Source organism: Eulemur rufifrons, chromosome 16, assembly GCF_041146395.1.
Source record: "Eulemur rufifrons isolate Redbay chromosome 16, OSU_ERuf_1, whole genome shotgun sequence".
Lineage (NCBI taxonomy): Eukaryota > Metazoa > Chordata > Mammalia > Primates > Lemuridae > Eulemur > Eulemur rufifrons.
The window spans coordinates 44,141,586-44,154,228 of NC_090998.1; the positions used below are offsets into that span (position 1 = coordinate 44,141,586).

A 12,643-nucleotide genomic window follows, 5' to 3' on the forward strand; every position below is an offset into this window, starting at 1 on the left:
CAGGAGCGTCCAACGAGGAGGGACGAAAGCTAGCCGGGCCTCCACGCTAGACCGGAAGTCTTTATGGTCTCAGCCAGGACTATATAGCCATTTGGGAGGGAGAACTCTATGTTCTGCCCTGCCTGAACGTCAGCGTCTGAGCCCGGTGCTGACTGCCTGGAAGGCAACGCTTCCCTTTGGAGAGGCGCACGTGTCTTGTCCTATAGCTGATGCGGAGTGGTGCGAAATCGTCCCGGGGAGGCTGGCCTGCTGCGTGACCTGCCGTCTGCCCAACCCCTCTCCCGTTTCCAGAGCCGTGGTCAGCATCCTAGAACCTCCTGACCTTATGACTCCTAGTCATGGGAATGGATCCTGCAGTTAACGAGGCGGCCGCGGTGTGGGAAGCGAGGGAGTGCCTGACCGCAAAGCATAGATCTGGGGTGCTCAGTAGGTTGTCTGCCTTTCTGCCAGCTGCACTCCTGCCGTATCCACGATGACTCCTCGAACACTCATAGAGTTCCCTGAAACACCTAAGAGGAGAGAAGGAAGAGAAAAATGTCCTTCCTGGGTTGTGGTTTGATTTCCTTATCTTACAACACTGTGGTTGGGGGGTGTGGACGGGAGAGAACCTGGGATCCAAGGGAAGCCAAGGTGGAGCCTAAAGCTCTAGGAGAAGGTAAGGGATTAATTAAGCAAGCCAAAGCATTACAGTTACATGACCTCTTAGTCTAATCTGGTATTAAATAGTATTTGTTGTGGATATTCGCTAAGCAAATGGTAATGCACATTAATATATCTTTATGTAATTGGTTTATACACAACAGTACAGAGCTAGCTACCTTTTGTTGACAATCTGACAGGTCCCAAAGGGAACTAAAGTTTAGATCCTCTGGAGGAACTCTGAGATCTAGTGAGATAAGAGCAGTAGGAACAGGTCTTGCAAACTATGAGAGGGGCTAATGCAAATGTTCTTTATGCCTCGGGTTCCATTTCTCCCAAAGGCGGTGAGTCAGCCTATTGTCTCTGGTGTGAATGTCACTGACCGAGCTGGGTAGTGCATTAAAGATGAGGGTTAGGGTAGTGGAAGAAGAGGAGGAAATGTTTTTATAAGTGCCCATTGTGTGCTAGGCACTGCTTTTTATATAACTTAAGAATTGTGGAGAAAGTGAAGCTCTGAGCCGGGGTTCAAACTTTGTCATATTCCAAAGCCTTTGGTCCTTTTTCTACCATGTCTCTCCTTGGAGAGAAATGGCCTGAATGCATTCTCCCAGCCAAGACAAGGAAAATTAGGGCCTTGGGCGCCTCCTTGTGGTGGTTCTTCCCCCTACCCCTCCCTGCGGATCCAACTACCTCCGAGGTTCCTTTAATACCTGAAATTCGCCTCCTTCGCGGCGCACGAGTCTCCGATCCCGATTGGCTGGGCGGGGCAGGCGACAGAACGCTGGGCGCGCCCGCACGGTGCTGATTGGTCGGGGGAAACTTCCGGGAATGTCTGCATTCCCGCGTTCCATCAGGCAACATCCGGTGGTAGCGGGGCCTGTGGCTCCCCCTGCGGGCGGTTCAGCGGCGTGCACAGTCGGGCCGGCTGGCTGGGTGGGTGGTGGGCTATGGGTGGGGGAGGGGATGGGCCGAGTCCCGGGTTGTCCCGATCAGGGTTCGGGAAGGTTTGGCCAGTAAGATTCTATTCCTTGGCTTTGCACGGGATTCCCTACCACTGTCTCCGTCGGCTCCCCTACTTCGGGGCTTGAGATTGAAAGAGCATCCCGGCAGGGGGCCTTCCAGCCCCGAAGTGGACTATCCAGAGACCCCCAAATTCTGATCCTGAAGTTGGAGGCCCCTGGGGAAGTTCATTTCTAACGTTTTAGAAGGGTTTGAGGAGTTGAGGCTGCCTGACCCCAGCCTGGTGCAATAGGTAGGCCTTGGGAAGTGGAGCATGGGGGCAAAGGCTCCAAGAATTGAGCCTTCATTCCCTGTTCCCCCTTCCAGTGGGGTGCAGAGGCTCGGGCAGCATGACGACGGAGACCTTTGTGAAGGATATCAAGCCTGGGCTCAAGAATCTGAACCTTATCTTCATTGTGCTGGAGACAGGTGGCTATGCTGGGGCGGTGGGTTCGCGCGCTGGGAGTGGGTGGCGGGAGGGGGCGAGAACACTGCCTGAGTTCTGAATTTGCTCCGGGGATGGTAGGGCGCGCCCCAAGACACCGCTTACTCCCGATCTCGATCTCTCTCTCTCTCTCTCTCTCTCAGACCTTGGCACACACAGTTGCACTCGGGTATAGGGTGGACAGAACTCTTTCCAGATCCATGGCTTCGGTGCCACGCAGGCCTCTTTCCACTCAGGGGCCCTCTCCATGGTGCTGGCTCCTCCATTACCAACCCCACCCCTAACCCCTCATGCCCCAGAGATTTAGGCTTTGCTCTGTACACCTTTTCCCTCACCCCGCCGATATCCAGATCTCATCCGTCTGACCGCCACCGCCCCATCTATTTGACCATCCTCCCACCCCCATTTATTTCTTCCCTTCAGGCCGAGTGACCAAGACAAAGGACGGGCACGAGGTTCGGACCTGCAAAGTGGCAGACAAAACGGGCAGTATCAATATCTCCGTCTGGGACGACGTGGGCAACCTGATCCAGCCTGGGGACATTATCCGGCTCACCAAAGGGTAAGCCAGCTGGTGACTCCTGGCTTTCCAAGGGCAGCAACAATCAAGGAGGGTGGGGTTAACATTCCCTATAACTCTTCTGAGTACTCTGAATCTTGCTTTTTTTGCCCCCACAGGTACGCTTCAGTGTTCAAAGGTTGTCTGACACTGTACACTGGCCGTGGGGGTGATCTGCAGAAGATTGGGGAGTAAGTGCTGTCTTGGGGATTGGGATGAAGCAGCACCAGCCCAAGGGGCAAAAGTTAAGGTTTGCAAGGAGGCGGTATAAGGGTGTGCAGTTCATGCTCTGTTTCTGGACCATTCTGAGGCTTCAAGCAGTGGCCCAGAGGATGGGTCCAAGGCTTTAGCTACTTTCACCCCTTGCAGATTCTGTATGGTTTATTCTGAGGTTCCTAACTTCAGTGAGCCAAACCCAGAGTACAGCACCCAGCAGGCACCCAACAAGGCGGTGAGTCCAGGACCACGATGGTGGGGAAGGAGAGCGGGTCAGGCCAAGAAACATGGTATCGAGCAGGGTCTGAGTATGTAATCTGTGCCTTCAGGTGCAGAACGACAGCAGCCCTACGGCTCCCCAGCCTACCACTGGACCCCCTGCCGCTTCTCCAGGTAAATCTATTCCCTTCCATTCACTGATCCTCCTAGCTCTCCCACTCTCCCCAGCCTGGAAAGATACACTTCCTTCATTCCTTTTCCAAATCTGTCTTCTCTCAGGGTATATCCCCCACCAACCAATTCTCCCAGTCCCCTCATTTTTGATACCTTTTGCAAGTGCCTATGGTGAGATTTGGGAACCTGTTTCAGTCACTGATAGAACTTGGATACCCTTTTGCCACTGCTACTCAAAGGCAAAAAGGAAAATAATTTCTCTACATGTGGCAAATAAATATTAGGGGCAAACAGGTTTAAATGTACCTTATTAAAAATATTTTTGGGCTGGGCAAGGTGGCTCATGCCTGTAATCTCAGCATTTTGGAAGGTGAGGCTGGAGGATCTCTTGAGGCCAGGAGTTTGAGACCAGCCTGGGCAACATAAAGAGAACCTATCTCTACAAAAAAAAATTTTTTAATAAAAATAGTAGCCGGGGGCCAGGCACGGTGGCTGGGCACGGTGGCTCACGCCTGTAATCCTAGCACTCTGGGAGGCCGAGGCGGGTGGATTGTTTGAGCTCAGGAGTTCGAGACCAGCCTGAGCAAGAGCGAGACCCCGTCTCTACTAAAAATAGAAAGAAATTATATGGACATCTAAAAATATATATAGAAAAAATTAGCCGGGCATGGCGGTGCGTGCCTGTAGTCCCAGCAACTCAGGAGGCTGAGGCAGGAGGATTGCTTGAGCCCAGGAGTTTGATGTTGCTGTGAGCTGGGCTGACGCCACGGCACTCTAGCCTGGGCAACAGAGCGAGACTCTGTCTCAAATAAATAAATAAAATAAAATTTGTATAAATTCCTTATAATAAATCCCATTATATATTTAAATGTAAATGTAAATGTTTTTGTGTGTTTGTGTGTATATTTATGTCTCCTACTGGTTCTGGCTCTCTAGAGAACCCTAATACAACTACAAAATAACAACATTTAATTCCACCACAAAAATTAACATCCGTTTGAGAGAGTGACTCAGTGATTGTGTGAGTAGAGGGAAAAAAATTAGTATCCACATTTCCAACAGATATATGACTATTAAATATTTTCAGGTCTCCATGAATCCATAATTTACAAAAAGATCTTTAATAAGGCACATTTAAGCCTGTTTGCCCCTAATACTTATTTACCACATTTATTTACTTTGTCATCTGCTGACAGGTACAAAATATATGATATAAAAACTTAACATTGACTTCTATATGTTCACCTAACTTTTTCTGTGAATTGAGAAAGGGCCATTATTCTTTAGTTTTGGTTGTAGATATCTTAGTCCAGTAGAGCAGCGGGGTTCAGTAGGGATATGGTTTAAGAACTATTAACGGCCGGGTGCAGTGGCTCACACCTGTAATCCTAACACTCTGGGAGGCCAAGGCAGGTGGATCGTTTGAGCTCAGGAGTTTGAGACCAGCCTGAGCAAGAGCGAGACCCCATCTCTACTAAAAATAGAAATTATATGGACAACTAAAAATTTATATTTATTTTTTTTTTGTTTTTATTTTATTTTTTATAGACTGAATTCTCCTGGGAATAAAAATTTATATAGAAAAAATTAGCTGGGCATGGTGGCGCATGCCTGTAGTCCCAGCTACTTGGGAGGCTGAGGCAGCAGGAGGATCGCTTGAGCCCAGGCGTTTGAGGTTGCTGTGAGCTAGGCTGATGCCACAGCACCATTAACCTATAATTTCTATGCCATTTAGGGTTCATAGTGCCTTATGTATATGAGGGACAGGCCTCTGCCTTTATTTAACAAATGTTTATATAGCACCTACTATGTGCCAAGAACTAAAACACAGCACCTGCCTTTAGGGGCGGATAGTCTATGCAGGAGACAGACATACAGATAATGACTATAATACACTGTGATAAGTGCAATGATAGTGATATGCACCAAGTTATGGGAGCTCAAGGAAGTCATTGCACACACCTAGCTCCAATCACACATTTAAAATACATATAAAAATATGACTTGTTATTATCTTTAGGGGGGAAGATTCTGTATAATAATCTTTTTGCTTATTCTTATCTATATTTTCAAAAATGAACATCATCATTGTGGTACACACATACATACCATTTTTTGATTGGTTGTTTTTTAAGATTCTCCTTACTTTTTTTTTTTTTTTTTTTTTTTGAGAGACAGAGTCTCACTCTGTTGCCCGGGCTAGAGTGAGTGCTGTGGCGTCAGCCTAGCTCACAGCAACCTCAAACTCTTGGGCTCAAGTGATCCTACTGCCTCAGCCTCCTGAGTAGCTGGGACTACAGGCATGCGCCACCATGCCCGGCTAATTTTTCTATGTATTTTTAGTTGTCCAGCTAATTTCTTTCTATTTTTTTAGTAGAGCCAGGGTCTCGCTCTTGCTCAGGCTGGTTTCAAACTCCTGAGCTCAAATGATCCTCCCATCTCAGCCTCCCAGAGTGTTAGGATTACAGGCGTGAGCCACCGCACCCGGCCCCCTCCTTACATTTTAACACAGAAACTTCAGGCCCTTTCCCTTCCCATGCTTCTCCAGTTTTACAATCACTTTTGGTAAAGAGGCATTTGTCAGAGGTCCTTGAGCCTAGAACTAAACAAGTAATTCTAAGTCTGACTCCCAGTGATGCAGAGATGAGTAAGAGAGAAAAATATCATACCAGAGTTCATTAAAAAAAAAAAAAGGAAAATAAAAAAAACAAAAATAGAGTGCATGTAGCAACTTCCAAAATGATTATTTGAGTCTTCTCTGGGGCTTCATTCATACTCCCAACCCACATTCTTTTGCACTTGGTCTAGTTGGAGTTAATGTGTGTAGTCATGCATGGTGAAGACTGTGCCACTCTCTGGGGCGTAGAGGTTGGCCTTGGGATGGACCCCTCTCCTCCTTTAACTCTCTAATTCCTGTGTTTCTTCATCTTCTCCCACAACTAGCCTCTGAGAGCCAGAACGGGAATGGACTGAGTGCTCCACCAGGTCCTGGTGGTGGCCCGCATCCCCCTCACACTCCCTCCCACCCCCCTAGTACCCGAATCACTCGAAGCCAGCCCAACCACACACCTGCAGGCCCTCCTGGCCCCTCCAGCAACCCTGTTAGTAACGGCAAAGAAACCCGGAGGAGCAGCAAGAGATAGCAAGACATTCTTCCTCTCTTCCCGCCACCAACCATATCCAAGTGTCTCTGCCAGAGAGCAAGACAGCCTTCTACTGGGCTGCTGGCTTTGGGATTGGGGTGGGGGGAGCAGTATTTTAGCCACTAAACTTTACTGGAGGGGTGGTGAGCAGTGGCCTTATCCACCCAGCTAAAGCTGCCTGTCCCCTGGGATTCAGGACCCTCTGCCTGCCTTCCTTCCTCTTTAGAAACAACAGTTACAATCTGTTTCTTTTGTGTGTGAAATGGGGGTTTAATTGAAATCCTCCTTCCTAATAAATGTTACCACTCTGTACTGGACTCCTTTGCTTTTTGTGGAAAAAGGAAGAGGTTAGCAGCTGGGCATTTGGGAAAGCAGAGTGTGCCTAGGAGGTGGAGGGAAGACAGGTTACAGGTAAGGAGGCCTAGGCAAAGCAGACCTGCCCCTTTAAGGTAGTGTCCCTCCCCTGCCCTCTCCCTGCAGGTGACCCTTGCCCGCCTGCCTGCCCGCCCCCCCAAGGCTAGAACCAAGAAGGCTGTGTCCCCCTTCCTCTGGGTGTCCTTCCTGTCTCCCGCTGTCAGGTAATGCCAACCTCAACCCCCCCCCTCCCCCGGACTAATCACCCCAATCAGACTTTGCTTGCCTGATCTCAGGCCAGGTCAGACATCTGAGGGGAGTGCCAGTACTTGTTTCCTCTCCCCACCAGGGCTTCCTCTTTCTTGGTGATTGATTTCTAGAGCTCTGACTCTCAGTCGTCTTGGGGTGAGAAATTGCTGAGAACAGATTCTTTCCCATGCATGCATCTGGGCTTGCCAGTTAATCTGCTTCTTCCCCCTTCTCCCTAGTGTAGGGACACTTGGGTCCAACCTTCCCAGGGAACATGGGAATGGTGGTTGGAGATGAAGTTCAGTGCCAGATGTTAGGTAGGTGGGGTGGCAGCATATGCAGGAAAAGGCTAAAATGGTACTAATTGGGTTAGGAGTGGGGTGAATTATTTAAGAAAAAAAACAGGCCCAAGTTTTCCTTAGCCATGTGGCTCTCCCAGGGGCAGAGGGTGGCCCCTCCCTACTCGGGGGCCCCAGCAGAGACTGACCTTTGACCCCCACGCTGAGACCAGTGAACCATTAACTCCTCTCTGATGTGAGCCTTCCCACACTGGCCCCACCCCTGACCCCGCCCCAAGGCAGGTGGGCTGGGAGGCGGGGGCTTGTCCATCTCAGCCTTCTATATGACGTGGCCTCCATTCCACCTGGGCACTGGGAGGCTGAGCCTGGATTCCCCCTCTCTGACTCAGGAACCTTAACATCCGCAGCAAGGCCTGACGGGGGACCTGAGGTGACTGCTCTCACGATTTTTGCCAGTGGGGTGAGGCCCTGGGGATTGAGGGGGGTAGAGAGGTGGGACAGGGTTGAGGGGCAGGGTTTGGGAGACAGGGGATGAATGGTCAGCTCCAGGTCAGGGAGGTGCTCTAGGAACTGGCAAAGGAGAGGCTGCTCCAGGAGACAATGGGGAGGGAGGAGGCGGCTAGAGTGGGGGCTGCTGTTGGACTCGGGGGCAGGTACAGGAGTGGCAGTTCTCCCCTGGCCTGAGCCCTAGAGCAGAGCAGTAGCGTCAACCCAGTATACCTTGTTCTTCCAGGGCACAGTCCTCAGAATGTTCCAGGGGTAATAGGAGTTGGAACCAGAGCCTCAAAGCCATTCCCTGCAATGATGGGGCCCCCATTGAGTCGTCTACTGGCTGGTCTCTGTGTATGGGTGGTCTTGCACTGGGTAGGGGGCTCAGTCCCCAACCTGGGCCCTGCAGAGCAGGAGCAGAACCATTACCTGGCCCAGCTGTTTGGCCTGTATGGAGAGAATGGGACGCTGACCGCAGGGGGCCTTGCCAGGCTTCTCCACAGCCTGGGGCTAGGCCGAGTTCAGGGGCTTCGCCTGGGACACCATGGGCCTCAGACTGGGCGGGCCACACCCCCAGCCGCAGACAATTCCACACACAGGTACTAAAACCCCTTGCCCCACCCCACAGTGCCACATCCTCCAGCTCGTCTCAGAGCTTAGATCAGTCTCCTGTTGCCTAGTTCTGGCTTCCTAAAACGAGACCCTTGGAGTTACAAATTCTTCAGAACACAACTCCCTGGTGTCTCTGCAAGGCCCCTCTTGCATCTGTCGTCTTCAAATTCTCTCCTCCTCCAAATCCCTAGGCCCTTAAATTTCTTGCTGTTAGTCTCAATGCTAAATGTCTCCAGGCTGACTTGGCTTCCAATTGGTAGCACTTTTGTCTGTCCTCCTTTTGTTTTCTGTCACCCCCATGACCCCCATTCCAAGACTCTCCTATGAATCAACAATTCTCAGATCTTCCTAGGATGTACATTCCACGACTTCTGGGTCTCAGGAACTCCAGCCAGTGGCTGGTCCTCCCTTTTCCCCTAAGCTCCCTGGGAACATCTCAAGGTGGGTTTCTGAGATAACAGGAGTGAGTCTGACTTGCTATCCCATCCGTTCCAGGCCACAGGACCCTGAGCTGAGTGTGGATGTCTGGGCAGGGATGCCTCTGGGTCCCTCAGGGTGGGGTGATCTGGAGGAGTCAAAGGCCCCCCACCTACCCCATGGGCCAGCCGCCTCGGGCCTGGACCTCTTTCACAGGCTTCTGCTGCTGGACCACTCGTTGGCTGACCATCTGAATGAGGATGTGAGTCTCATGGTCTCTAGAGAGGGGGAAGGAGCCATGGGATTAGATGGCCTGAAATGTTTAAAGAGTCAGTAATTTAATAGTCACTTCAAAAAAATCCCAATGTGGTCTTAAGGTATGTTATCCCAATAGTGAAATATGTTCCCTCTGGGCTCAGAGCAAGTGAGCCAAGACCTAGTTTAGGGGCACACTTGGCAAAGCAGAGAATCCAGAGAACTAGCCCAAGTAGGATCTGCGGATGGTTATCAGGGGATGAGACCTGCAGGCAGAAGATAGCTGGCTTCATCTAGAAAGACAGTGAACTTGTTCCACATACACCAGAGGGTAGACAAAGCTGCCTAACCCTGAAGCAGGCCCAATGAGTGCCCTATCTTGCAGGAAGCATTCAAGCCGAGGTTGGATGAACATGTGTTGGAGCTACTAAGAGGAAGGTTGGATGAGTTTCCAGGTTCTTTTCACTTCTAAGATTCTGGCATGCAGAGCTTCCAGTTGTCCAACCAGCTCCATCAACAAATCCACAAAATGATCAGGGCTTGAGAGGGAGGGAAGTGATGGCAATGTTCACCAGCACTCAGTTTGCACTGAATTGAATATACATATTGGACTGAATATTCACTAATAATTAACAAACATTGATTATAAGTACTCTTGCCCCCAAGTCCCTGCTGCACCTGCCAGTGTGAGCAAAGGGGACCCTCAGGGAGACCCAAGAGTCCATGCAATGGAGGGACAGATGTTAATGATCTCAGTCATAGTTGTGAGTGATTCCCCAATGTATGACCCTCAACTCAACTCCCCTAGTGTCTGAACGGCTCTCAGCTGCTGGTCAACTTTGGCCTGAGCCCTGCTGCTCCTCTGACCCCTCGTCAGTTTGCTCTGCTATGCCCAGCCCTGCTTTATCAGATCGACAGCCGTGTCTGCATCCAAGCCCCAACCCCTACACCCCCAGTGAATCTACTATCTGGTCAGTGAGTATGAGTGGGTGGGGGGAGCACCCTGAATCCTGGTAGGAGAGGGACCATGCCAAGGAAGGGGGTTCATTGGGGTCCTGCCTGTCCTTGCGGCACATCTCTGCCCCACCTTCCCTCTGGGCCTGCTCTCCAGCCCCAGCCTAACTTCAGCCCGATTCTCCCCAGCCTTGCTTCACAGCGCCCTGGCAGTCCTGTTGCTCAGTCTCCCTGCTCCCCTCTCCCTGCTGTTGCTGCGGCTCCTGGGACCTCATCTATTGCGACCCCTGCTGGGCTTCCTGGGTGCCCTGGCAGTGGGCACTCTTTGTGGGGATGCACTGCTACACCTGCTGCCTCACGTATGTGAAGCCCTTTCCTTGTACCCCTGTCCCCAGTGGCAGATGGCCTCCATAGATCCAAGGTGTCCCCAGCCACAGGGCACTGCCGCCTCCTTTCTGTCAGCTCCCATATGCCAATCCCCCCACCCCTGGTTTCAGCCCACAGCTGCATTCTAGTAGAGTGTATGAGTGAAGGCTTGACACCTCCCACAAGGGAGGGGGATACTGTTGGGTGTAGGAGCCCCTGGGTTCTGCCCTGACCTCCTCTCTGTTAGGTACAAGAGGGACAGCACGCAGGACCTAGTGGGCAACCAGAAGAGGACCTGAGTCCAGGGCTATTGGTGCTTGGAGGCCTCTTCCTGCTCTTCGTGCTGGAGAACATGCTAGGGCTTTTGCGGCACCGAGGGCTCAGGCCAGTGAGTGATACCCTTTTCTCTTCCTTCTGCCAAGACCAGAGCCCTAGCCAAGAACAGGCCAAACAAGCCAGCCAGGTGAGGGGTAGCATGTCCATGTGCTCCCAGCTCTCTGATGTTTGCCCGACTGTGCAGGACCTATCAGCTAACAGGGAATGGGGAGGGGATCCTTAAGCACAGATGCAGGACTTCTGGCCACATGGCCGCCTCTTCGGAGTTCAAGTCAACAAGAAACAGAGGAAGGTGCCAACCTGGGAAAAGCGTAGAGGCCAAAGAACATCCCAGGTGCCAGAGGTGGAAGCAGGTGTTCATTTTCCCAGCTTGTGGCCTGGCTTCCCCTTAGCCCCTGGCTCTGGTGCCTCCTCCACCAGGAGGGATACCCTCCTATTTCAGAGATGCTGCAGGCGAAAAAGAAGGGATCTCGCAACACCAAACCTGGACCCAGAGGATGGCAGTGGGATGGCCCTTCAGCCCCTACAGGCAGCTCCAGGTGACTAGGAGAAAAAATGAAAACTAAGTTCCCAGCTTGTAGTCATTTGCAGTCACCAACAGTGTCCTTGTCCTTCCTGTAGAGCCAGGGGCTCAGGGCCAGAAGGAAGACAGCCAGCCCCCACCAGCCCCAGCCCCTTCTGGGCACCAAGGCCACAGTCATGGGCACCAAGGTGGCACCAACATCACATGGATGGTCCTCCTGGGAGATGGTCTACACAACCTTACCGATGGGCTGGCCATAGGTGTGCAGGGAGGGAATGGAGGGAGGCAGGTCCAGGGGCGGGCTAGGGTACCTAGCAGAGGGCTGTCAGGAGGGTGGGGAGAGGATGGGAGAACTACAGAGGAAATGCAGGAGCGTGCTCCTGAGGAGACTTCCTTCTGGACTAACAACCTCTGCTCCTGCGTAACCCAGGTGCTGCCTTCTCTGACGGCTTCTCTAGTGGCCTCAGCACCACCCTAGCAGTCTTCTGCCATGAGTTGCCCCACGAACTGGGTAGGAATGGCAGAAGTGGGGTGGGGTGGGCTCCAGCAAGGAGATCCTTCCAAGGGGTAGAACCTGGAGGCTGGTGGGTGACATGGGTGAGGGGTAGCTCTGGCTTATTCCCTTTCCTGTCCTCTCCCCAACAGGTGACTTTGCAGTGCTACTCCAGGCAGGGCTGCCTTTTCGGCGGCTGCTGCTGCTGAGCCTCGTGTCTGGAGCCCTGGGACTGGGGGGTGCTGCCCTGGGGGTGGGGCTCAGCTTGGGCCCTGCCCCCCTCACTCCCTGGGTATTTGGGATCACTGCCGGGGTCTTCCTCTATGTGGCCCTTGTGGACATGGTGAGAGGTGTGGGGTAGAGCAGAGAAACCAAGGGAAGTGGGGAGGTGGGTGTGGAGAGGGAGGTATCAGTCCTTCCACCTCCACCACCAGCTCCTGCAAGGTGTTGGACCACAGGCCCACAAGAATCTGAGAAATGAGGGACTGAAAGTGTCTGGGTGGGGGCTGCTGAGACTTTCTGACACCTTCCCTCTCATGTTTAGAGGTCAGAAATAAGGCCAGAATCCTGACATCCCTCTTTTCTTTCAGCTACCAGCCCTGCTTCGTCCTCCTGAGCCCTTACCTATGCTTGATGTGCTACTGCAGGGGCTGGGGCTGCTGCTGGGGGGCAGCCTCATGCTTACCATAGCCCTGCTGGAGGAGCAGCTATTGCCCCTGGTCTCTGATGGCTGATGGGGCCAGTGGAGAGGGGTCCAGGTTGCCCTTCCTTCCCCCCAACCACAGGAAAGGAGGCGGGACACAGGGCCAGTAGGAGCAATAGGATTTTAATAAACAGAACCCATCCCAAAGCCATGACTACGACAGTTGTACTTGCACCAAAACAGCATAGAAAACCAGGGT

At 52.1% G+C, this 12,643-nt stretch overlaps 2 protein-coding genes across 8 annotated transcripts; both read left to right on the plus strand.

Moving 5' to 3' along the window:
- Positions 1–36: 36 nt before the first annotated feature.
- NABP2 (nucleic acid binding protein 2) lies at positions 37–6,687 on the plus strand. 5 transcript variants are annotated; one of them, XM_069490181.1, is made up of 7 exons: positions 37–426; positions 1,966–2,067; positions 2,507–2,645; positions 2,762–2,833; positions 3,012–3,093; positions 3,188–3,251; positions 6,195–6,687. In XM_069490181.1, exons 1-7 carry the CDS (start codon positions 339–341, stop codon positions 6,392–6,394), a joined length of 747 nt encoding a protein of 248 aa, XP_069346282.1. In that variant the 5' UTR covers positions 37–338; the 3' UTR covers positions 6,395–6,687. The 5 variants fall into 5 exon arrangements, with proteins under 5 accessions (XP_069346282.1, XP_069346284.1, XP_069346280.1 ...); XM_069490183.1 differs by having other exon boundaries at positions 37–298; XM_069490179.1 differs by having other exon boundaries at positions 365–655.
- A 201-nt stretch (positions 6,688–6,888) lies between these two features.
- SLC39A5 (solute carrier family 39 member 5) lies at positions 6,889–12,591 on the plus strand. Of its 3 annotated transcripts, XM_069491074.1 has the most exons (13): positions 6,889–6,972; positions 7,098–7,153; positions 7,686–7,726; positions 8,030–8,384; positions 8,893–9,076; positions 9,878–10,040; positions 10,213–10,382; positions 10,637–10,777; positions 11,168–11,264; positions 11,347–11,508; positions 11,679–11,759; positions 11,894–12,084; positions 12,332–12,591. In XM_069491074.1, exons 4-13 carry the CDS (start codon positions 8,098–8,100, stop codon positions 12,473–12,475), a joined length of 1,620 nt encoding a protein of 539 aa, XP_069347175.1. In that variant the 5' UTR covers positions 6,889–6,972; positions 7,098–7,153; positions 7,686–7,726; positions 8,030–8,097; the 3' UTR covers positions 12,476–12,591. The 3 variants fall into 3 exon arrangements, with proteins under 3 accessions (XP_069347175.1, XP_069347173.1, XP_069347174.1); XM_069491072.1 differs by lacking the exon at positions 7,098–7,153 and having other exon boundaries at positions 7,686–7,756; XM_069491073.1 differs by lacking the exon at positions 7,098–7,153.
- The last annotated feature ends 52 nt before the right edge of the window (positions 12,592–12,643 follow it).

Coding starts and splice junctions, on each gene's coding strand:
- SLC39A5 (XM_069491074.1), top strand. CDS start 8,098: ATGATGGGGCCCCCATTGAGTCGTCTACTGGCTGGTCTCTGTGTATGG. Junction 8,385..8,892: donor GCAGACAATTCCACACACAG/GTACTAAAACCC, acceptor CATCCGTTCCAG/GCCACAGGACCCTGAGCTGA. Junction 11,760..11,893: donor TGAGTTGCCCCACGAACTGG/GTAGGAATGGCA, acceptor TCTCCCCAACAG/GTGACTTTGCAGTGCTACTC.
- NABP2 (XM_069490179.1), top strand. CDS start 535: ATGTCCTTCCTGGGTTGTGGTTTGATTTCCTTATCTTACAACACTGTG. Junction 656..1,965: donor GCCTAAAGCTCTAGGAGAAG/GTAAGGGATTAA, acceptor TCCCCCTTCCAG/TGGGGTGCAGAGGCTCGGGC. Junction 3,094..3,187: donor AGCAGGCACCCAACAAGGCG/GTGAGTCCAGGA, acceptor CTGTGCCTTCAG/GTGCAGAACGACAGCAGCCC.